Consider the following 23777-nt stretch of genomic DNA (forward strand, 5'->3'; position numbering starts at 1 on the left):
GCATTTTGTTATTCTTTTTCCACAGGATTTCATTTATATACGCTTGTATACGCTTGTTGGGTGTTCAGCTGACTCCCTCAAGCTGATTCTTAACTCCTTTATTGGATTATTCAAAAAGGATGTTTGTCTAAGTGTGAGCAAATGAAGCAAATTTAGTGACACATCAAATCACAACTGTGAAATTTGTGCATCTGTTAAGGCGGTTTTGTTTTACCTTCTGAAGGAGCAGAGAGCCAGAGAATTTGGTTGAAAAGTCTCGAAGCTGAACAGAGAACACCGATGCCCACTGCTGCACCCTGGATAGAAGGCAGACATGCATGTCAGAAGGATAGCATCACTATGCAGCAGAATCTGGATCATGTCTACTACATCACTGTGATTTATGACCCTCATATTTGTGATTCAGCTTTATCTGGAGCCAATTACAATGTCATGGAGTTTCCTTTTATATTGGCCTTTATGCTACGTCTTTGAAACTAAATGGAAAGTAATATCTGTAGTTACTATTTGTATTATTTGCCGTTATCTCAACAGCTGACTATGCTTCCTGAGTTCATTTCCTCTCCATAGAGTCTACATTGGGTCTGGCGTTCTGTTTGGCGTGATACCTTCCAGGAAGCGGTCATTAACTGATATAATGCTGCCAACAACTTTATATTTTCCCTCTCCTTCTATTAACATTTTACTTTTCATTATCATAAAGGTACTCCCACATCTGTCTCTTCTTGTGCATCCTGCTCTGTCTTCTCAAACCTCCAGTCAGTCATGGCAGCTGGTCGCTTGTACTGAGCCCGGTTCTGTTTGTTCTCTTCACTGTCGCTACATGCATGCTCAGTATGAAGGATTGCTGCAAAGCTATGTGCTCAAAACTCAACGCTTCCTTTAACAGGAAACTTTTAAAACTAATTTGAAAAATGAACAGACATCTTTTTCAAGATACAAGTTATTGAATAGACTTGTGTGTAGTTTTCTCAACTTACTAGATACTTGGGAAACTATTGGACTTTTCCAGTCAAAGTCATCAAATACTTCTGCTACTGCACATCTGCAAACCAGTTATGTCAAATGGACCCACTCTAAACTTTGACAAGTTGACTTTACTTAAAAAATCTTGGAATCCGATTGCCTTGAAAAATGTAAGTAAGCTTAACTTACTTATTCTTATGTTTTGTTTACTTAACATATACTTGTTCAGTGTACTTAAGACCTTGTTGTATGAACTTAATTGTGTCAAGTTAATTTAACTTAGTTTAGTGAAGTTGTTTCAACTTAGAAATAGCAAGTAAATGATCCTCTTCTTAACTCAACTACATCAAGTTAGTCCAACTTACATGAACAGTACAGTTTACTTAGCAGAATCTGGGAAACCGATTGCTCTAAATAAATTAAGTAACCACAACAAAAGATTTTAAGTTCACAAGATTCACCATTTTATTTTAACAAAATGATATGCTTAGCATAACATAACAGTCAATAACCCCACAGGAACCAGGATGAAGTCTGCCATGGTATCTTAATCCTGTGAATCATAAGAAAAGTACAAATTAAAAATTAGAGTGAGATGAAAGTTTTGATTTTTTTTCACAACTTCTGACAAATGGCAACAACATCGATGGTCTACAAGTAGGAAAAACAATAAAAGTGAGCACGGGCATATTTTGAAGAAACATTTATTTTTACAATAAGTGGCATAAAATAATTTTTCTTCCTTATTTATTGTCTGATTAAGACTGATTAGAATTTTGATGGTTGTGCAGTTAAAGGAGCAACGGCAATTTTCCAACCTGCTATCAGCTGATTATTATATTAATGCCACAGATGTTCTTTTTTCCTGTCTCAATCATCCAAATATCATCAATATAAATCCCCCCCCAAAAAATATGACCCAATGTCCCTTTAACACACCACCAAACTGGCTGGTTTTGAAGTTTATTGTAAATGAGAGGATGTAAATAGGAGTCATGTGCATGTGTGCGCATCCAACTGAACAAGATGTAAATTAAAAACTTATAGAATTTTCTTCACTTTAAATAAAATCAAACAGAAAGCTCACCTTTCTTTTAACCTGGCCAAGAATCTCTGGAAGTGCGTTATCGACGACTCCTTTTCAACCTTGAATGCAGCACGGGAGATCCTATCCTCCATTCTGGTGAACTCTACAAAAACAGTAACAATCAGACCTGGCACCAGAGGAATTTGGCTGATTTTAAGATGGAACAGTAAAGGATCATTTTATTTGAAATAAATACATAAACAAGCATATACCTTTCAAACATAGTACCCATTTTGTTTACTAATACAAAGAACTAATGATGCAAATACTGGCATGTAGAGAATGCTGAGCAATTATGCTCAGATTTGCATAAACATTTGCTCAAATGTTGCAGAAGTCTAAGAATCTAATGTTTCCAATCACTTAAGCCTATATCTTTATGCAAAAGCAATCTACTCAAATATAAGTAACAATAGTTCATAGTATTACAATTATTACTACTATTAGTAAAAGTAAAAAGTGCAGTACCCACCCAAGAAGTTACTCAAGCAAATGTAACCACTACTACCCAGCTCGGAAGAAAAATAACAAAATGAGTCCCGTATTTTCCGCACTATAAGGCGCACCTTCAATGAATGGCCTATTTTAAAACTTTTTTCATATATAAGGCGCACCGCATTATAAGGCGCATAGAAAAGACGCTACAGTAGAGGCTGGAGTTACGTTATGCATCCACTAGATGGAGCTATACTAATGGCAATGTCAACAAAACAGTCCGACTCTGGTTGGCGAGGAGAGCCTTCCGCGACTGGGTCGGGGCGTGGCCGGACAATGGTCACCCTTCTCCGTTCGCGCACAGCATGTTCGTGGAGAACATGGTGTTAAATGACCTGCAGACGACCTGATTCTAGACGGTCGGTAGGTAGATAGGTCAGTCAAACTTTATTCATAGATTACAAACCAGCGTTCTGACAACTATCCCAGCATGCAATGTGCGCTTCTTCTTCTACGGGCGAAAATGAAGTCTGCGGCTACTTATCGTAGTTGCTAGACCTGTTGTGGCTCAATATTGGTCCATATATAAGGCGCACCGGATTATAAGGCGCACTGTCGGCTTTTGAGGAAATTGAAGGTTTTTAGGTGCGCCTTATAGTACGGAAAATACGGGTAGTCTATTTTTAACTAGCTAACCATGATATATTGTCGATAGTAGCTAACATTGTCTGCCCAACATCATTACTCTACTTACTCGGTTTGTTTAGAGGAAAAAAAAAAACAGTGCAAAGATATTTGCCTTTTAATGGTTTTGCAGGGCTTAAAGTAAAAAAAAAACCTCAGCCTGAAACTTCTAGTTATGATATAAATTAACTATGCCGTTGCTATTGCCACAGTTTAATAAAAAGTGTCTTTGAATAGCGCAAACAATTGCTTCTAACAATACAATTAACAAGCCAAACACTTAAACTTAAATAAGACTTCAGTACATTTCAACTCAAAACAAAATGTAAAATGTCTGTGCCCTATAGGTTTGCCTTACAGGCAAAAATCCCTGCAACATTAATGCAACATTACCAACTAAATCAGTGTTTCTCAACCTTTTTCGGGTCAGCGCCCCCCTAGTCTTTATCCAGGTCCCTCATCGCCCCCAACAAAGAATTTGTAGGCTACTTTGCACTGACTATTATTTTATTATTAATATTACTATCACTATTGTAGATGTTTTGATTTTTATGCTTGTTTCTATTTATCATCAAGATAATTTCCCAGAGAACAAAAAAGTCATGGGAATAGAAATTATTTTCACAGGCGTCTACGCAAAATTTAATGAACATTCAACTTAAAATTGGTAGGCCTAACAGCCTAAAAAATATTCTTATTCTTTGCCATTTTCTAGTTGTTAAATATTCCACAAAATGAGCAGATAAAAGATGTTCAACATGCCAGTTTAAACTTTGAACTCTTTGCAAAACGACTGAGTTCTGCAACATTAAAACATGGATAGAACTGTAACTACATTAATCATAACTCTTCTTCTCTTCAGTGTTTCTGTGAGTTTCTGGTGGTGCAGCTCTGTGCTGCCTTCAGGAGAATGGGACATCAGAGTATCAACCATAAAATTTCACCCACATGGCATTTATTGTGCAAACCAGAGCTTTCAGTGGAAAAACAAAAGTTCCAGATCATTTTAATGCCATACAAATATGAGACAGAAACATGGATTATATCTTTATATAGACCGTCGTATGTCCCACTTCTCCTGTTTCAGAGTTTTGCGCAATGTGCGCGTCTTTTTTTTTTTAACCCCCTAAGGTGCAGGGCGGTCGGGAAGCTTATCGATGGGGCAAAGGCAGATAGACATAAACCTTTTAAAACAACAGAAACAATTTCGGTATTTTGATTATTGAAATTTAAAAGTGCTGTGTTGTTCTATCGCACCTGTTTCATACCGGACCACTTACAGCACCGTGTTAACGCTATAAAATGAACGCTCTACATCGTGGTATCACCCATGGAGGGATTTCTTTATTTAAATGGGTTCATTTTTCAGAGGGATACACTGTGAGGGTATCGTGATTTTAGCAATTACATGTTTATAAGAGCTATTTTCTGTTGTCCTTCCATGGAAGCGGGCAGCATCCAGACGGACAATAAAACACTTTTTAATATAAGTTGCTGCTTTGATATGATCACAGAACTGCCAAAACATTTGTACAAAAATCCTCAATAAAACATAAAATATTAGAAAATCAGACACCAGACAAAGTGAATCTCAGCCATTTTCATCAGCTGGTGTAACGCTGACCTGATGGTGAAGCTACTAGCAGGAGCGGAGATGCGCCAAGAAACACTGAACAGAAGGAGAGCTGCCAATGATACAGTTGCAGCCAGGCATGATTTAATGTTACGAAATACAGTTTTAGCAAGTTGCTCAAAGTCTAAACTGGTATTGTTGTGATTGTAAGGTGTAAAAAAAAATTCTTTTTTTTACACCTTACAATCCCAGCGCCCCCCATTTGGAAAACTTTTGGAAAAATTTCCGCCAACTTCCTGTCCCCTTTCCCCTAGCCATGCCCAGCGCCACTTGTTTTTAATTCCTTTCTCAAGTAAATGTGTTTCTTTACCAGGTGAGGCAACTCCATCTTCTTTCATATCGCATTTGATTTAATCGCCGAACCGAGCGCATGCGCTTTTTTTCTACAAACCGTTTTACAGTCACTGGTCAAGAACACTGGAGCTAGAATTCTGATTGGCAGACATCTTTGTCTATAATCTACAGTCTAGTTGAAACGGTGCCGTTTGGTCCAATGTTAGCTTTGCTTGAAAGTCTGGCACCAAGACGGAGCTCTTGAAGCCCGGAGACTACAGTTTGGTTGAGGCGGACCATTTGGTCAAAAGCCGGAAATCCGCCCCCGGCCGGAGCTCTTTAAGCCCTGGTTTTGTGCCATGATTCTTACATGGCACAAACTGATAGCGCAAACCGTTACATAGTTACGATAAGACAAAGTTCTCTTGTGAAAATGTGTGCACCTCTGCACAGCAACACGTCTCCGTCACGAACCCGCGGGTGCAAGATCCTAAAGCTAATGTTGCATTTAAAGGCGGCTCGGATTAATTTACATAATTTAATTTACATACATAATTTACATGTCAGCAACAAATTAAACCGTTGTAACGGCTGAAAAAGTCAGGTGGACAGAGGGCACATATATGGGAAGTGCGGGAATCCGTTTTGTATCAAATGCAAATATATGAATATAGAAAGTTTAACCTCTTTTGTCCGTTAAAATGTGAAGTTCAGGGACTTAAGGTGGCGCCGTAAAATCCGAGCAATAACGTGACTTACATCTGTTGTCACCCATCGCCTCCCCCTTTACTCGCACGCGAAGCTCCAAGACATGCGCAGTGGTTTCCTCTGAGCGGGACGAGATGTCTGTCTAATTGTCAGTAATCTTACCTGCGACATGTAAAATCAGCAGCGCTTCGCTTTCACAGATGGTAGGGACTTTGTCCAACTTTTAGCGTCACTTGGAAGGAAAGCTTAAAGAAAGGTAAGATCTGTGAACGTGATGCTAGCAAAGCTAGCTGTACTGAGACATGTTGCATCTGCGATGAAAAAAGTTGTCACTCATGCACTGAATTATTGTGTGGAGGTGTTGACTGAGGTGTCGCAAATATGGGACAACGCTGTGACCAAAGTCTGCATTGATATGACATTCAGGAACGATCTGATTCTTCTGGACGGATCTTTACTGATTAAATTCATTTCAGCTCTAAGTATTTAATATCTAGTTGTTTTTTTTTTATGGGAATGTGGATCTCTCAGATCAATTTGAGAAGCAATTTTGATAGGTAAAAGTACATTTTGTTTGTGTCACGTATCGCGGGTTGCTGGTCTTGACCTAGTCTTGAGTTAGGTGGTCTTGACTACAACTCTGCTACTGGCTCCTTGGTTGCCTGTCATCTCCCACCCACCTTCTTTCCATCCCCTTTCTGTTGGATTTCTTTAAAAATAAATGCCACTAGTGGCAAAAAAAGTAAAGTTCATGTTATGTTAGGACAGGAGACAAGGTGTTTCCATCCCTGAAATTGTGATGCATAGAATCACATATCTAAGTCTAAACCATGTTACAGAGAGTAAACATAATAAAAACATGCTTTATCTGTGGCCTTGTTCATTAAAATGGCACATTTCTAATGTATTAAAATTAAATACACTTAATGATATTAGCGATTAGGTTCAGCAAATACTTTTACTTTTAATACTTAAGTATTTTTAAAAGCCAGTACTTTTTTACTTTTACTTAAGTACAAATGTTAATGTGGTAGTTTTACTTTTACTTGAGTACATTTTTGTCTGTGTATTTGTACTTTTACTTAAGTAAATTTTTTGAGTACTTTCTCCACCACTGCAAACAAGCTAAAGGGCTGCAGTTGATAGATAGGCAATTTTTAATCAGATCTCTTAACATGGACAAAAACATTAAAGGCTATCAAGTTTTAGCTAAGTTTTAGTTTTAGCATAGCAGTTTTAGCTAATGTTGGACCCATGAGCCCATGCTAACATTAGCATATTAGCCTGCAAGCAGTTTTATGCATCATCTTTTACAAGAAAAATAAACCTGTAACCATATATACGAGTAGTAAAGGCATACATGACACATGAAAACATACTAAAGAGGAATAACTCACCTTTAAAGATGCTCTGTTTCTTCTAATGTGCACGTCCACAAACATTCTGGAAGCTTCCCGCACTGTACTGCGCATGCGCACTGCTGAGCTGAAGCATTTACTCCAGTAACAAAAATATTCAAATCCAGTTTACTCAGAATAACTTAGTCTTGTACCTTTCTCAGGCCAAATGTATACATTACTCACATTATTTGAGTTGAATTAACAATTTAGTGATATTTAAGTAAAGCATATACTATCTTACCTGTAGTGGGTAACGCACTTAAAGTTTTCATCTGATTAGTTTCCATGGAGGCTAATGCTAACTGCTAGTCAGTTAGCATTAGCTATCTGAAGGTAAGGTTTATAGTATGGTGCGCTCATAGTCCAGAAAATATAGTAATTGGTCTTAGATTTTTCTGAAAACGAATTAATTATCTGCAAATAATGCCATATTTGAGTGTCTTTGCTGTAGTAGTGACTAGCGGCGTAATCATGTAATTTTATTATCACTAGATGGCAGTAGGTACAGAGCATTTTACATTAAAACAAGAGAATTAGTGATGCATGAATGTTAATACATTCATGCATCACACACGACAGTGTTGTGGCACTGTTCAGGTGTATTTTTGAAGTGGACATGTTAAGTGTAATTTGAAATAAATGTAAAATATGATAAAAATAAATGTTTGTGTTTATTTGATTCCTATTCAAGAAACGTTGATAAGAATGACTATATATGTAATATATATGTTACATTTTTGGTTGGTGGTGTGCCTCGTGATTTTTTCAATTAAAACAATGTACCTTGGCTCAAAAAAGGTTGAAAAACACTGAGTTAGGCATCCTTACCTACTGTATGTCTGGTAAGAATAGGTATTGCATTTTAGAGTGCAGAAATTAGTCATTTCACATTGTTGCATTGTCTTAACCTGATCCAAAGTTTATGACAAGAGCAGTTATTTTTACCCGTCTCAAAATTTAATGGGAAAGACTTTAATTTCATTATAGCATTAAATTCTTCCTGCAATTGCTGACAAGGTTTTTGTCTTACTGGTATTTTTGACTGAGTCTTTGAGGTTGAAATGCTTCTGTGCCATCACCTTAGTCTGGACTCCTTCCACAGATTCAGAGTCAGCAGTATTACCTCTAGACAGAAGAAACTTGTTTGCCAAGAAACTTTTAAACTTTAAAGGTTTAAAAGTTTTATCATCATGTCTAAGAGAAGTTAATTAAATCGCTTGGTGAAAAACCCTTTACTGTATGGTGCTCCATTTTGTGTGACTGAGAAGAGAAAGTTAACATCCATAAGAAACAATACAAGGTAGAACTTACGTCTCTGGTGGGATCTTCATTTGAGCATCAGCCAGAATCCACAAGCAGAAACATCCCAGAATCCTCAGTATGCTCCTTATTCCCAATGTTCCTATTTCCATCCTGCTTTCCCAAAGTTATTCCCAGTTCATATGTCTCAGGGAATTCAGATTTAAAGTTCAATCAGGAGTTTGAAGAAAATGGTTTCTTCATGCTTGCAGCAGGCAGAGAGTGCCAAGATTTTTGCTGATGGACTTTTGACCCTTTTTGGCTTCCGTACTGTCTTGGTAAACGTGTTCTTTAGGTGGCATCTCCTGTCAGCTCTGATCCTTGTCAGGGAAAAAGGCAGTCCTTGAAGATCTCAGAGCCAACTGCAATGAACTGAATGGAAAAGGAAATGAGAAGCACATCAATTTTATCTGTGTTTGGATCCTTCAGTTTTTTTTTTGTCACACTCGCAGTGGTTTCTGCTCCTCTCCATGGCTGTCAAATTTGCTGCACAATCCATTTGGATTAAAAACTCTGCTTCCATATGTAACAGACAGGCAGACAGAGGGAGAGAGAGAGAAAAGTAGGAGGGGAGGAAGGATTGATGAAGGGGATTGGATGAAGGCTCTGTTTTATCTAAGAGGATTAAAGCAATTGCTGCAGACAAGCCTTTCCAGCAACCAATCAGAGCCACCGAAGGGGAGCAGCAGCACAGTGCCCTAACACACTGACACACTCATGCAATTATCCGATTATGGATTATGATCACAAACACCTTAAGACTTCCTGGACCTAACGAAGTTGTTGGATGAATGTTGGAAGTTAAACATTCTGATGTTTAGGTTTATATCTGTCGTTTAAGAAGTAAAACATAAAGATCCCACAGAAATGCAGCTTCTGCCATAATTTTATTAGCCTGTAGTGTTAATGTATAAAAAAGTCCTCAACACAAACCAAATGTGATACATATTTACTGTATTATCTCATCTTGGTGTTTGTTTTTGTGTTTTTCCTAATGTTTTATTATTATTCCACCTATGAAAAACTAAAATGCAGGAACAATACTTTTTGCATACAGTTCAAATCTTTAAATGATGGTATATTTGTAACAATCTACTGGCCTCCAAAGTACATTAGAAATATATCTCTAAAGATGTCTCTGTCCTGCTGTATATTGTCTGGATATATTTTGGCTGTACAACCCAACAGTTCATGAATTGACTAGCTTTTCCCTTTTAGGTTTTTTATTTGGAGCAGAGCAGACACTAACTATTGACCTATTGTTCCCAAGAGAGCAAAATCAGTCAGTCTGATCAAGATTATACAATATTACACAAGCAGACATGAGAAAAACAAGTAAAAATATTACAACTGAAAAGCCTGGAGTGCAGAACCTCAACCTGGAGACCACGTCCAAGATTTATCTGGACAAAAATGCGCTTACTGGAAAACCAAAACACACATTGTAAAAGAAAGCAGAGAACAAGACAGTCCAGTTTACATGTGAAGGGAGGTAAAGAATCCTTCACAGGAATACCTCACTATCATGTCCTTATGTTGTTGAAGATGTTGACAAAACGATTACATGACCTCCTTTGCATGTCATCAAGTGCTGGAGAAGCCTGTTAATCCCCTAAATATTCAAGTCAAGCTTGTGGCAGAAGGGAAACGCCTGAAACATGCAGGACGGTAGCTCCTGCGTACCAGAGTTGAGAAAAACTGAACTAGAGGCTAAAAATCCAAAAGAAAAAAAACTTAACCAAAGGAGACAAGTATCAGACAAACATGCCAAACTAAAGACAATATGCATGAGGATTCTAACAGCTGTAGTGAGGAGGAGTTCTCCAGGTGGATTTCCCTTCAAAGCCAGACTACATATATGCCTCAGGATGAGAATGATTCTGCTCAGGTCAATAATCAAGGGGACTAGAGGCATGAGAAAGAAGACATGCAGAACCAAGACGTAAGTCAAATCCTGACATGGTCTCTAAATGTCTGAAGAAGATGATGCTTCTTCAGAGGAAGATCAGGAGGTGGAGCAGAACCGACGTTCCTCAAGAACACGTCAACCAAAACCTTTGCATATGTTGAGTTAGAGGAAAGTCATTTCAGTGTAAATAGAAATAGTATTTTGAACTGTATTAATTTTCACTTACAGTTAAAGTTAATTGAAAATATTTGATTAATCACTTGGTACTAGAGAACAGATACAAGTTAGTCATTTTGCAGAAAGAAGCTGCAAACATTCTGAGGACTGCTTTTGATTTTTCTGGAGGTGATTGTGCAAAAGATAGTTGTTTCATAACATGATGAACATAAACCATAACTGTATGGCTTCTTAACTCACTAAAGGCAACAGCAACAGCCTTGGATCAGGACTTTTTTAAGCTCTGAAGAAAAAGGAATTGGAACAGGAGATGCTTAGCTTCTGAATTCAAATAAAGCCAAGAAAAATGCTCTCAATTAGCTGATTTATTAAAATAGTTCTTGTAACTTCGGCCTAAAATATGAAGCCCACTTAATGAGAAAAAAGTTGTTTCACACAGTGTATGCAAATGTTTGGGTTCAGCTGTTCATTATAAAGGTGCACTGTGTAAATATCCTTTGTAAAAGTTATGCAAAAACTATTAAAGGTGGAAAAGAAATAGCATAAAGAAAATGTCTTTACAAGCTGCGTGCATACTACTGTGTTATATTTCTTTAAACATTATTTTAGAACTGTGCTTGTAATAGTTTTATTTACCTGTATTTTGTAGAATCTAGAAACTGAACCAGTCACATCATATAATCATAATGCATAATGTTAACCAAATTAAGACTGTACTATATACTTCACATGAACATAGATTTCTCCGCCATTAGAATTTATCTGGCAAATTCAGAAATACATTTTTTTTAAGAAGACCGTCACTCAAGCGACATTTCATATCTAAATATTAGACCCAGAGTTTTCAAATACACACAACCCAGAATCTCTCATAGAAGGGTCTGATGTTCAGACGCTGAAATGCCCCAGAACTATAAGTACAGGTCTACTGGCAGAAAATCAAAGATTCCCATGAATAATTGATCACAGCCACTAGAATAACCACAGATTAATCAATAGAGCAAAGTGTCAGATAAGATCTGATCCCTGCCTGCTATGGCTGACCTTTTTATTTCAGAATACAATCTGATGTCCTGACATTCTCAAAAGTTCTGTTGAGAAAATCCTAACTTGCTGCTAACAACCTCGCAGGCTGTCAAGGGTTTTATGTTTAAATTAACAAATGCCATTAGGCCACAGTTCTCTTCAGTATCCCATAAAAGATTTTCTCCGTTATTAACTCATCAAAGTATGTACTCTTGACATTTTCAAACGTTCATAGAAAGTTTCTCCAAATGATAAGTCAGTACTGCCCTCTAGTGACCAAACGTGCAACATGCAACTACAGTCATGTTGCGCTTGCACACTGCTGTTTGTTCACTTCCACCCTGTAGCGTTGGAGACAAAAGCTGGAGCCAACTTTGATTTATTCTAATTGTTGTCCAGCAAGTTTTTGAGCCTCAGAGTTTTTTGGGTAACACTTTATTTGAAGGGGTGTGCATAAAACACGATACTGTCAGAAACATAACATAACACCTGTTATGAACATAAAGGAGTCTTCATGAATGTTTATGACAGTTGTCATGAAGTATCATTTGGTAAATAATGACTCTTTTCATGCAAAGTTGACACTTTAATGCACATTTTAATGAAACTTTGCAATAAAAGTGTCGTTATCTACCAAATAATGCAAAGTTGACCATTTTAATGGACTTTTAATGCAATTTTTAGTGCAACATTGGTGGTAGGAGATCGTCCCGCAATTGGTGGGTTGTTGGTTTGTTGTCTGCTCCATTTATCTCTGTCGTGTCTTTGGGTAAGCCCCTTCACCCGCCATGCCTGGTGGTGGTCAGAAGGGCATGGTAGTGCCAATGCATGGCAGCCTCTGTCAGACTATCCCCGGGTCACTGTGGCTACTATGCTGTAGCTCACCATTGGATAGTATGGGTGAATAACTGAATGTAGTGCGAAGAGCTTTGATAAAGCACAATTCAAATTCACATTTAGCGTTCTCTCTAAGCAAAGAGCACATTGAAGTGTTTGTTCAAATTGAAGATTGATCTGTTAAATATAAAATGCTTCGTTGTTCTGATATTGTCTGTAGAGAATGGTGTGTGTTTTGAGCAGTGCACTTTCTATGTTCTCACAAAGCAAACAGCTGCAGAGTTTTCAAAACATATTGCCATATTAATGACTGTTGCTGTGTGTGTGAGGAGTGGGGGGTCAAAAGGTGGGCTCATCCCTCTTCTATCCCAGGCTTAGTTGGCCTGAAACACAACAATGGCTGTATTGATGGACCTTTTTCCCCCACGTGGCTTGGCATGGTCAGAGTTTTATGTAAGTGTTTCGGAATTATGTTGAGGATTTTGTGGAGGAGGGGACAGACCTTGAGCCCTGCAGCTGTTGCCTGGCACGCTCCGGCCTTAGAGAGAACAGACAGCTCACATCAGTTCCAAGTATCCTGCTGCGGCCAATAGTGGGGGTCTCTGTCATCGCTGGGCATCTGGAGGGGAGCAACCAGTGAAAATCATCTCCTGAGCTTAGGTTCTTCCTGTCAGACTTCTGAGCTTCAGGGCACCCAGCTGGCTCATGCTTTTATTGCCCTTCATGGTGAAACGTGCCACACTTTGAGTGTTGGGGTGTTTATATCCTTAATACTGTATGCAAAAGGTTGTGAAAGCCGAGCTTGAAATATGCATATTTTCTGGGGCATCCTCAACTCTCAGAAAAACAGACAACAGACCATTTGACCTCAGACAACTCAAAAATCATCAGATATCATGGATCAAGGCGTCAGATGGGGTCTTATAAGAAGGGGGAAAACAACAAAAAACGACAGAAACAGCGGAAAAATGGAGCATGAGATCGATGGGGGGCTGGTGTTGATCTGTTGTGAAGCTCTGTCTTGTTATAACAGTCAATTTACCTTCCGAACCTCATCTGTGGTGACGAGCTTTGAGTTGTGTCTGAAAAAAACGAGACTGTGAATATAAATATTTTTTTTCTGTAGAGTGTCTGGGCTCTAACTTATAGAATTAGTTTGAGAAGCTTTGTCTTTTGGGAGAGGCTCAGAATAGAGACACTGATTCTCCACATGGAGAGGAGCCAGTTGAGGTGGTTCAGGCATCTGGTTAGGATGCCTCCTGGACGCCTTCTTGGTGAGGTGTTCCGGCCCCGTCCCACCAGGAGGACACCCAGAGAAAGAGCCGGGACTCACTGGAGGGACTGTGCTTCTCAGCTGGTTCGGGTCCCCTTGGTATTCCACTGGAGGAGCTGGAACAAGCGGCTGGGGAGAGCAAAGTTTAGGTCTCTCGGTTTAGGCTGTAATCCTGGGTAAATGAAAGATAAAGGTTGGATTGTTAACAATAAGCTCTAGATCAGTTTCATTCGGACAAAACCAACCCAAAACCAAGAATATCTGGGCAAAACACTATTAGGAATAAGAAAGAATCCTGTTGCCTAATGACAGTTTTGGATTCAAACCACCCTTAGGTCTTTATAGGTGTTACAATGAATACAGTGATATTACGAATCCAGAAAGCTTTATTGTTTTACTTTGACCACTGAATGTGAGTGATGCAGCCATCCATCCGAATCTATATTTTACAGTCTTGCTATTTAAATCAGCCATCATGCAACATTAAAATGCAGAGAAGCCATTAGTCACTCTTCACAACCAAGATGTCAGATGTTGAGGGTCTCAGCTCATGGCCCCATTGTTTATAGTTCCTGGATTGAGGTTTATTGTCCCTCTTGTTAAATCACAAATTGAATGTGATTAACTACATCCTTTCAGGTTCAATTTCATTTCGCAAGGCTTCTTTCATTGTTCAGTTAGCAGTAAGAAATATTTTTGGGCAAAAATATCATCAGTTCACAGCATCATAACATGTTCATAAACAATAAAAGTGAAATAAGGACGTACCCCTGCCGGCTTCAAGATGTCCAATTATTCTCATGTCCTGCCACTCTCTTTCTGCTCATTCTTTTGGAATGAGCAGAAAGAGACTGGAAAATCTGTTAGAGTTTCCAGTTGCCTCTAACAGATTTCCAATCAAGACTGAAAACAAGATAAGGATGGACGAAAAAAACCCAACAATTAAAAATACTGCTACGAGCAGCAGAAACGTCAAAACCCGTTAACTCATAATATATGGAAAAACATCTAAAGTTTTACATCAGTTTTACATTTAATCGCGCAGGACATTGCCTTCCTGTGCGATTAAAATCTCTCTTTACAGACAGTCTGGGCCTTCTCCCATTTGGGTGATTCTTTTTTTGCAGCAACATTCCATGTCCCCATGTTTTGCTTACAATTATTTTTTGTAAAATGTGCCAAATATTTACAACAAAGTATTTTAATTATACATTTAGATGTTTGCCATTATTCAAATACAAATGAAATGCCTTATAAATATTATATATATATATATAATCGTTTTTCTTTAATAATATGCAATTGAATCTACTGAAACTATTTTGTCATTTGATATTTTCTTCATATTATACAAGTCCCAGTACTACCTTTCCACCCTGTTATGATGTTTCCTTTTTGCCTTCAAAAAGTCTAAAATTCCATAAAAACCATTTAATGTGACATCAATTGGTTTTGAGGTGAATTCAACCATGGAAAACAAAGTAAGCTTCAACTGTCCCCATCTCTGTACTTTTTCTTAGCTGAAATATGTTAAACCTGTATGAGTAAAGCTTAAAGTTCCACCCTGTTAGGATAGATTGCGAAAAATGTTTATTCAGTAGAATTTAAAACACATACTAGATTTAGTCATTATAGTTTTGTTATTCTATTGAAGGTTAGCTAGCTAAATGTTGACCACATAAAGAGCTACAGGTAGATTAGTTAGAAAAGTTCCACCCTGTTATGTTCCACCCTGTTAGGTTCATGAACCAAATAAGGTAGAAATTAGAGTGAAAAGTAATAATTTTAAGTCAAATAAAAACATTTCAGATGATGGAATAGAGTTGCAGAGTAGTCTGAGGTATTATCAGATGTCTTTACCATTTGTCTGTTTTCATTTTGCTAGTTACCCCCATTGACTCCTGTGAGGGGAACAATGAGTACCTGTCCTGGGAAAATCCACTACAGGGATGTCACCTGTTTACCCAAATAGAGCCAGGACAAATACTCTACCTATACTTTGACTTGAAGAGCCAATCCTGCAACTAATAATGAAAATTGTCAGATTTTAGAATACAGCACATTGATTTTCCACCTTGTTATGGGACAATAACAGGGTGTGATGTTCCATTCCACACATGTTTTTATTAAATATTGTTACAGAAACTTTTAAGTACTGTGAATTTTTCTGTGCCATGTTGGGAGTTGAAAACCAATAAATGCAAATATTGAGATAAGTTTTTAAAATTACCAATATTTTCAATGCTGTCAGTAATAATGAGTAAAAAAACAGTTTTTTCTTTACAATACAGACATAAATGATTCGTAACTTCATGTGTTACAATTTCAAGAATAAAACATATTATATAGTAAAAGGGACACACTATTTTTAAGAGAAAGTAATTATTTTTCAAACTTTTAATGTTTAACTATTTGTGGTCTATATATAAATGTTCATAAGAGGGTGGAACACATTCAGAGACAATGGTGAAAAAAAAACACATGTAATTATTAATTTATCCAATTCTGAGCTTGCCCATTATTAATTTCTTATTGTTAAACATGTCAGTGTTGTAACAAAATATTTAAAACTTAAAACATTAACACTTTTTTTTTTCAAAACTCCTGAGGCCGAAATGTTGCCGCAAAAAAAGAATCACCCAATTTACTTAGATTTCCCCCAGGAGATTTTCTACTGGACCAATCAGTGAATAGAAGGAGACGTTGTGAACGATGATGTCGATTTTCTGCACTGTTTTAGAACTGTAGTCTGCCTGTAGCTTTAGCACAGCAAAGGAAGTGAATGAAACTGTTCAGTCGGTGTTGGTCACGCTTCCAAATATTGGACTAACATTAACACCTTATTCAGATTTTCTTCGCAGTGGAAGATGGTTATTTATAGTTCAGGCAATTTCCAATAAACTTCATAGCGTCGAACTGGCACACTACATACGTCACAGACAAATGTTATCGATTGCGTAAAATTTCAAACCTCAATAGACTCCAGGGAGTAATCATTTGTTCCCACAGTGCTATGTGAAAAACTCAAGTTACATTCAGTTGTTATTAGTGATAAATCAGTTGTTTTACTCCTGATACGGAAATGCAAAAATACTTTTCTTGAATTTTTACAGTCATCCAACTGAAGAGCAAGAAAAGGTTAAAAATTTGGGACATATCGTGACATGAAAATTGATTTAGTCTCTTGAGTGTGGAGAAAACCTTGGTTCTGGTCATTTTATTAGGGAAAAATGTATAAAATTAAAGTTCTTGAAGCTTTCCTCTAAAGAGGTAGTAAAAGTTTGAAGCCTGGCCTTGATACTAGAACTTAAAGAGCTCTGTGTGCAGAGTTTTAGCGTCTCTAGGGAAACACACACATGGAAGAAGTGCACAGCCTAATCCCTGTAAAACTGAAGTTTTAGTGCAATTCACAATGCAGCTGTCCACTGCTGGAAGAATTGAGAAAATGTACAGCTGCAGGAACAAATGTCTCAAACCAAAGAAAGCAAGAACCAAGCCGGACTCCAGAACCTCAATACTTCAAATAGTTTATTAACCACACAGTCACTGACACATGTACAGCATGAGCATGCACATACCACAGGCTGAATGAAGCAGCATTATGTGGCTTTCAGACCGAACACAGCATGTGCTAAGGCCATCCTGTAAATTGGCAGTGAACTCTTTATTCCACATCAGTTTCATAGAATCTGTTTCAAACTAACCAGATAATGGCTGATTCTATGTAGAAAACTACAGTCCCAGCAGCTAGCATGGAGCATTGATACATATATTCCAAAGTAATACTTTATTGCAGTTTCTCCAGATTGTCATTACTTCTGATAAAAGTGTTAAATGATTTTTCTTTCTCATATTTTATTCCCCTACTGTATAAAAACAGTTGATCAAAATGCACTACAATAAAAACAGGTTAGTACTTAGTTCGCCATTTAATTTAGAATGACCTATTGTTTGCTTCTAAGTACAGAAATGAAATTACGCAACGGGAGTAGCCATACAGTATAAAAACAGAAAAATATTGCTGACAGTATTAGTAGCTCAATAAAAGTCCAAGTCAAATTATCACAACTGTTTGTATTTGTAAATGTCTTGTATTTTATGTATTTGGTTGTATTTTATAACATATGAAAAACCCTAAAATCTCTGGCAAATTTTAATTGCATCTGTTCATCACATAGTGACACATCACATAGGGAGGACTGAAAGCGCTCTTGCTGATGGCTCTCAGCCTTTTACGCTCTGAGTTCCAGGTTCTGTCTTCTGACCTCCAGCTCAGACGTCTCTGTATGAGCAGTAACTGGTACAAGCACTCCTTCATCCAATAATTTTTATGTTTAATGCAAGACAAGGTAGCAGGACTCATGTCTGATTGTTAGGTTCATTGACTGATTTCTATGTTCATTTAAGGTATTTCTGAACGATTCATTTTCTTAAAGATAGACACTGGTCTCAAATGTCCCGTTGAAGAGGACCGGGGGATGCCAATTGTGAAACATTATTATAAATAAATTATGACTAAATCTAAATTAAGAGCAATGTCACTGAAAATTAAAATTAAACTGACAATGTCACTTTTTGCAGGTGTAGAAGCAGATTTCAAAAACTCTCACTTGTGTTCTTCCCTCTATGCCTATCTCCTTCTTTCCCTTTAAACCTCTTCCTTACCTTCCTCCCTTTCTTTTCTCCTTTTCCTTTCCATTTATGTGTCCAATACATTTAAATAAACCCGAAGCAAATTCCACAGACGTTCTATATACACATACATATATGTACAGCCTGGATAAAATGAAGAGCCCACTGCACTGAACCCTATTAAAAAAAACCTCCAGGTTGTTCCACTAAATCTTGATTTCTGAACTCTTCCTGAGTTAAAACATTAGTATCGTTGTTTCTAAATGAACATGAACTTATTTCCTTTGAATTATTTGAGGTCTGAAAGCTCTGCATCTTTTTCGTTATTTTGACCATTTCTCATTTTCTGCAAAAAAAACAAAACTAAATTTCTGCTTGAAATTTCAGAGGCATGTTGTCAGTGGTTCATAAAAATTTTCATTTTAAAATCAGATAAACTGATAACTTCAAGTGGTTTCCTAATTTTTTCCAGAGCTGTATATGTTTAATTTTTTAAAGAATGATATTAAGAAATCTCATCCTTTACTACTTAAGCATATCATAGAGAAGAACTGGTCCACTGTAATCTGACCTCAGACATGCAGACGGTGTATATACAAAACTGAGATTCTGATTCCATCCGATCTACACACAAAGATTAGCCACAGCTCTAAAAGGGATCTGCTGTTTGAACTCAAAACAAAATGAAAACAAAACAAATCACAGCCTTCTCCCCGTTTTCTTTTTCATTTATATTTGCACATATGAAAATAACAGACTTATTAGTGCTGAACTTCAGCCATGAATATCAAACAATTTCTCCACGCAGATGGGAAGGATTATGCTGGTTTAAAGTCATTACCTTCACATCCTTTCCTTAAGCTTCCAATTCCCCTCAGCTGCATTGTAATACCCTGCCATGGATCATTTTCCCATTTTAAACTCACTGTTTGCTTATTAATGCCATTGCTTTTCTCTGCAGGGACAGTGTCCTCTACTCAGGCATGCAAGATTGATCAGCTTTATTAATTTTATTTAGTCTCAAACTGGTCTGGAAGCTTTGAAAATTGACACACAACAAAGTTGCAGTATGTCTTTTTGTAGGTGTTGGAAGGACATCATTCATATCTCATCTTCTACCGCTTTTGACGTGAAGACAGGCAAGTTTCACGCTGAAAGTGGCTACCAAAAGTCAGATTATGCTTATAATGGGCAGTAACCTGAGATCACAAAGGGACTTAGGCTTCCCACAACAGAGTTTTGATATCAATTAGATTTGTTGCCACCTGACACCTCAGACTGAACATCTGCACAGGATAATGAGAGGAGGAGAGGGGCCTGCAACTCTGCTGTGTGATATCAGCACTGCTGGAACACAAAAAAAAACATCAGTCAGCACTGATGGAACAGATCCATACTGCAGTGTAGTTCAAACTAACAAACAATCAAAAATACATAGCAGACATCTAATAAGTACAACATTTTTGCTTGGTATTTTGGAGACATGTCAGTAGCTCATAGAATAAAAGAACATTGTTAATTTTACTCAAAAGTAAACCTATAAAAAGTAAAATCAGAGAATCTGATCATTTTGAGTAGTCTCTTAAAATGATTAGTTTTAAGAGACTACTCTTAAAACTGACACACACACACACACACACACATATATATATATATATATATATATATATATATATATATATATTAGTTTATATTGTGTATCAGTTTTAAGAGTGACCTTTGACCTATATATATATATATATATATATATATATATATATATATATATATATATATATATATATATATGTGTGTGTGTGTGTGTGTGTTTATATATTACATATAAAATATATATACACACGCACACATGTATATATACATGTGTATATATATGTAAACATGCATGTATGTGTACATATACACATACATGTGTGTATATGTCTTAGGCCTGCTTGTGCCCCTCAACAATAAGTACTTGGCAAAAAATAACAATTTAGAAAAATAAAATGAGTCTGGCTGCCCTCTGTCTAAAAATGATTGAACGATTCTCAGTGCCTCTACCTCCATGTTGTTAAGACACCAGGCCCATGGTAAATAGGGGGTTGAACTGCGCCCTCAAACTATCAAATTATGGACACAAATATTTTCTCAAAGGTCTCTGCATGGCCCTGCAAGGTCTTATGATTTTCAATGCAGTTGTTCCCTGGTTCGATTCCTGGCACGCGGCCATTTACCACATTTATTCCGCTTCTCTTTCTCTGCCTTTGTTCCTGTCCAGCTTCTTTTGAATAAAAGGTCACTGGTGCCTTCAGCAATTAAAGAAAATAAGAATTAGCATTAAGAGTGTTACAGGAAAGTAAGAAAAAAAAAATTTTGATATGTGTAACGCTAATTAAGGCTAGGCGCCTGACTATGGCCAAGTATAATAATAGGCAGTCAGGAAGGTTTGACCGTGTGTGTGAATAAAACACCATCAGACAGAAAGTAAATTTAAGTTATTGTATTCAAGCTTATATTTTTGCATTGTGACGGCCCTGGGCCTTGTAGGCTGGTCTTGTTGTCCCTCTTTGTGCTCCTCCCATTTGCAGGTGTCCCTGATGGGGTGATTGGAGTGCAGGATACTTAAACCTGGCTGTCTCCGTCTTTCAGGGGTGCTGGGTGGCTCGTCGCTGGTTGCTGGTCACTGGTCGTTGGTGGTTTGTCGCCTGTCGCCCTCAGCGTCCACTCTGCAGAGGCAATGTTAGTTGCCAGGCCCCAGCTCCCCGTCTTTTGCACTTTTGAGTTTCTTTTGTTTTGATAGTTGTTTTTGTTAATAAACATTTACTTTTATTCGCTTTAACCACGGTATGGGTTCATGTTTTTTGTTACGACCCTGAGCCAGTCGTAACAGCATATATTTAGGAAGATATTCAATAATAATAATATTTATAATAACTGATTTTCTATGAATATAAAAGCCACAACAAGAAAACAAAACAAAAGAGCAACAAAACAATAAACCCTGACGACACCCAAGAGGTTTTTTTTCTATTTTAAGTCCATTCTTGAATCCAGGGTGATTAATGGTCCATCAATCAATAATCCAACTGTTTTTAGTCTATGATCCAATGCAATAGGTCCAGAATGAGTAAAGTAGTTTGGTTCATTTAAGTCCTACCGCAAAGATGTGGTGATCCTGTAGCTCGATCGCCATTGTGAGTTGAAACAGGGGGTGGAAAAAAACCTATATATAAAACCTATATTCCATAGAGAATTTCTCAGGAATCTTTCAAATGAATTTCAAGTTAAAGATCACGTTGTTACAGATCCAGATAATTACAGATCAAGTTTACAGATCAAATTAAAGTGCACTTTCAAGTTGTATCCAAGTTTAATTGACATTAGAGTAAATTAAACTTAATCGACTTCAGTATTGTTTCGATAAACAATTGTTTTTCTTTATTTTCTTTAGCTTTGTTGCGCAACTCCAAAGAAATGAATGTCGTTGTGTTTTTGTTAATGTCGTTGTGTTTTCGTTATTGTTGTAGTGATTTCGTTAATGTTGTAGTGATTTCGTTAATGTTGTAATGTTTTCGTTTGTTGTTGTGTTTTTGTTAATGTTGTTGTGTTTTTGTTAATGTTGTAGTGATTTTGTTAATGTTGTGCTTTTGTAATTTGTAATTGTGCTTCGTTAATGTTGTAGTGCTTTGCACCTCAGGGCCACCGTAGGTTACATATGCACGACTGGTCAGAATGACAGCACAACACCTGTAGAGAATGTGTGTTTCTTTAAAAAAGCTCAGTGAAGACTAACAGGACATGTGTAAACCAGGTGTAAGTTCCTTCCCACTGTAATTTTAGAAGGACCTTCAGCATCAGTGATGAAGATTTCGCTTTTGCCAAGAAGAATAATTTCGTTCAGAGTTTAAAACTAAATTACTTCATTTTTGTAATTCAAATTAATACTTGCAGTACAAGTTCAAATAATTCTTAAATCCTTCATTATGTTTTTATATATTTTCAATTTGTTTTACTAAATAAAACATACAGCAGTCACAAAACTATCACCTTTAAAGGAAAATGTCTCTAGTCATAGAGAGCTGCTGCTTTTTTCTGGTTCCAGGGACGATTCTTAAATTCAAAGTTCACCGCAAAAGTTCACATCATTCATGAACCTGCTTCTACACAAGTTAGCAGCAAGGACTTCATCAGTCTTTCGCATTGTTACAAAGGAATGTTGACTGCAGTTTGGAGCTCCTGCTCCAGTCCAAAACATTGGTTGTTTATGTTCTGTGCCATCACACTCTGCTCTTGACATTGAGTGTTTTGTCTCTCAGTAACCTAACCGAGGTCAGCTCCTCCCCTTCCATCCATGTTGACCCCTCACAACAGCAGCATTTACATTCTTCACCAATCCTTTAAGCTCTGCAACCGAGACACTCTCATCCCCTGATCAAAACAGACCTGTTGACACATCCAGCTAAGTCCCAGTGCACAGTTTGTTCTCATCAGTTCCTCTAATTGGCTTGCTGAGATGAAAAACATTTCCAATTCTTCAGAGGGTTGAGAGAAGGAGGAGATGCTCATTTGGCTAAAACCCTCGCTCTGTACAACTTTATCAAAATGTAAAAATAACTTCCTATATAAGACCTGAAAGAAGGTATACACCATGTCAACACTGGTGGTTATTTTTAGCGTTAGAAAACGGGACTATTTTAAGGCATACTGATGCACAAAAAAACAAACGGTAACACTTTATTTGAAGGGGGGTGAATAAGACTGACATGACACTGTCATAAACATGACATAACATGTCATAAACATGTCATGTCATAAACTGATATAAATTTCTTATGAAAGTATTACTGATTGCACTTTAAAAATTAGGTAACTTTATGTTATTAAAGGTAAAGTTTAAACAGTAATGATTTCTTGGTTAATGTCAAGTTGTCATAACAAAGACATTTTGAATAACGTCAACTTTGTATTAAAAGTGTCATAATTTACCGAATGACGCTTTGACAACAGTCATAAATATTCGCGAAGGCTTATTCATATTCATGACAGGTGTTATGTCATGTTTATGAAAGTGTCATGACAGTCTTATTCATCCCCCTTCAAATAAAGTGTTACCAAACAAACTTACATAATTTTGCAGTCTGTTCATCCTTTGCAGACCCTTATTTTTGCAAGTAAAATATGACTAAGTACCATATTTTCCACTCTATAAGTCACTCCGGAGTAAACATTACATCAGTCAAAAAACAAGATGGTGAGGAAAGAAACATATATGAGACACACTGTAGTATAAGTCTCATTTATTTGGAAATTGCTAAACGTGAGGGGGAGTTTATTCATATTCATTGTGCTCAGTTGCTTTTCAACACACTCACAGAAACTGTGGAAGTCTGCTAATTTCTGATGCACCAATGTCTGTGCTCTAAATCAGGTTGTTCAGGAATGACTATGCTCCGCCCCGA

The 23777-nt window shown here is 37.2% G+C and overlaps 1 protein-coding gene and 1 long non-coding RNA gene across 3 annotated transcripts in view; both read right to left on the minus strand.

Moving 5' to 3' along the window:
• Positions 1 to 23777, minus strand: part of LOC103465652 (voltage-dependent calcium channel subunit alpha-2/delta-4-like) — a 78884-nt gene that overhangs the window by 47135 nt on the left and 7972 nt on the right. The window contains exons 3-4 of the mRNA XM_081607578.1: positions 8498 to 8857; positions 215 to 296 (exon numbers count right to left, since the gene is read on the minus strand). Of these exons, the coding sequence (XP_081463704.1) occupies positions 215 to 296; positions 8498 to 8598 (183 nt within the window). The 5' untranslated portion in view covers positions 8599 to 8857. The remainder of the gene's footprint in view (positions 1 to 214; positions 297 to 8497; positions 8858 to 23777) is intronic.
• LOC145551878 (uncharacterized) lies at positions 1407 to 6580 on the minus strand. 2 transcript variants are annotated; one of them, XR_014087741.1, is made up of 3 exons: positions 5838 to 6580; positions 2054 to 2156; positions 1407 to 1519 (listed from the first exon to the last, which is right to left on the minus strand). It is a non-coding gene; the product is annotated as an uncharacterized LOC145551878 (long non-coding RNA). The 2 variants fall into 2 exon arrangements; XR_014087742.1 differs by having other exon boundaries at positions 5763 to 5854.

This window comes from Poecilia reticulata, chromosome 6 (assembly GCF_904066995.2).
Source record: "Poecilia reticulata chromosome 6, P_reticulata-male-v2, whole genome shotgun sequence".
NCBI lineage: Eukaryota > Metazoa > Chordata > Actinopteri > Cyprinodontiformes > Poeciliidae > Poecilia > Poecilia reticulata.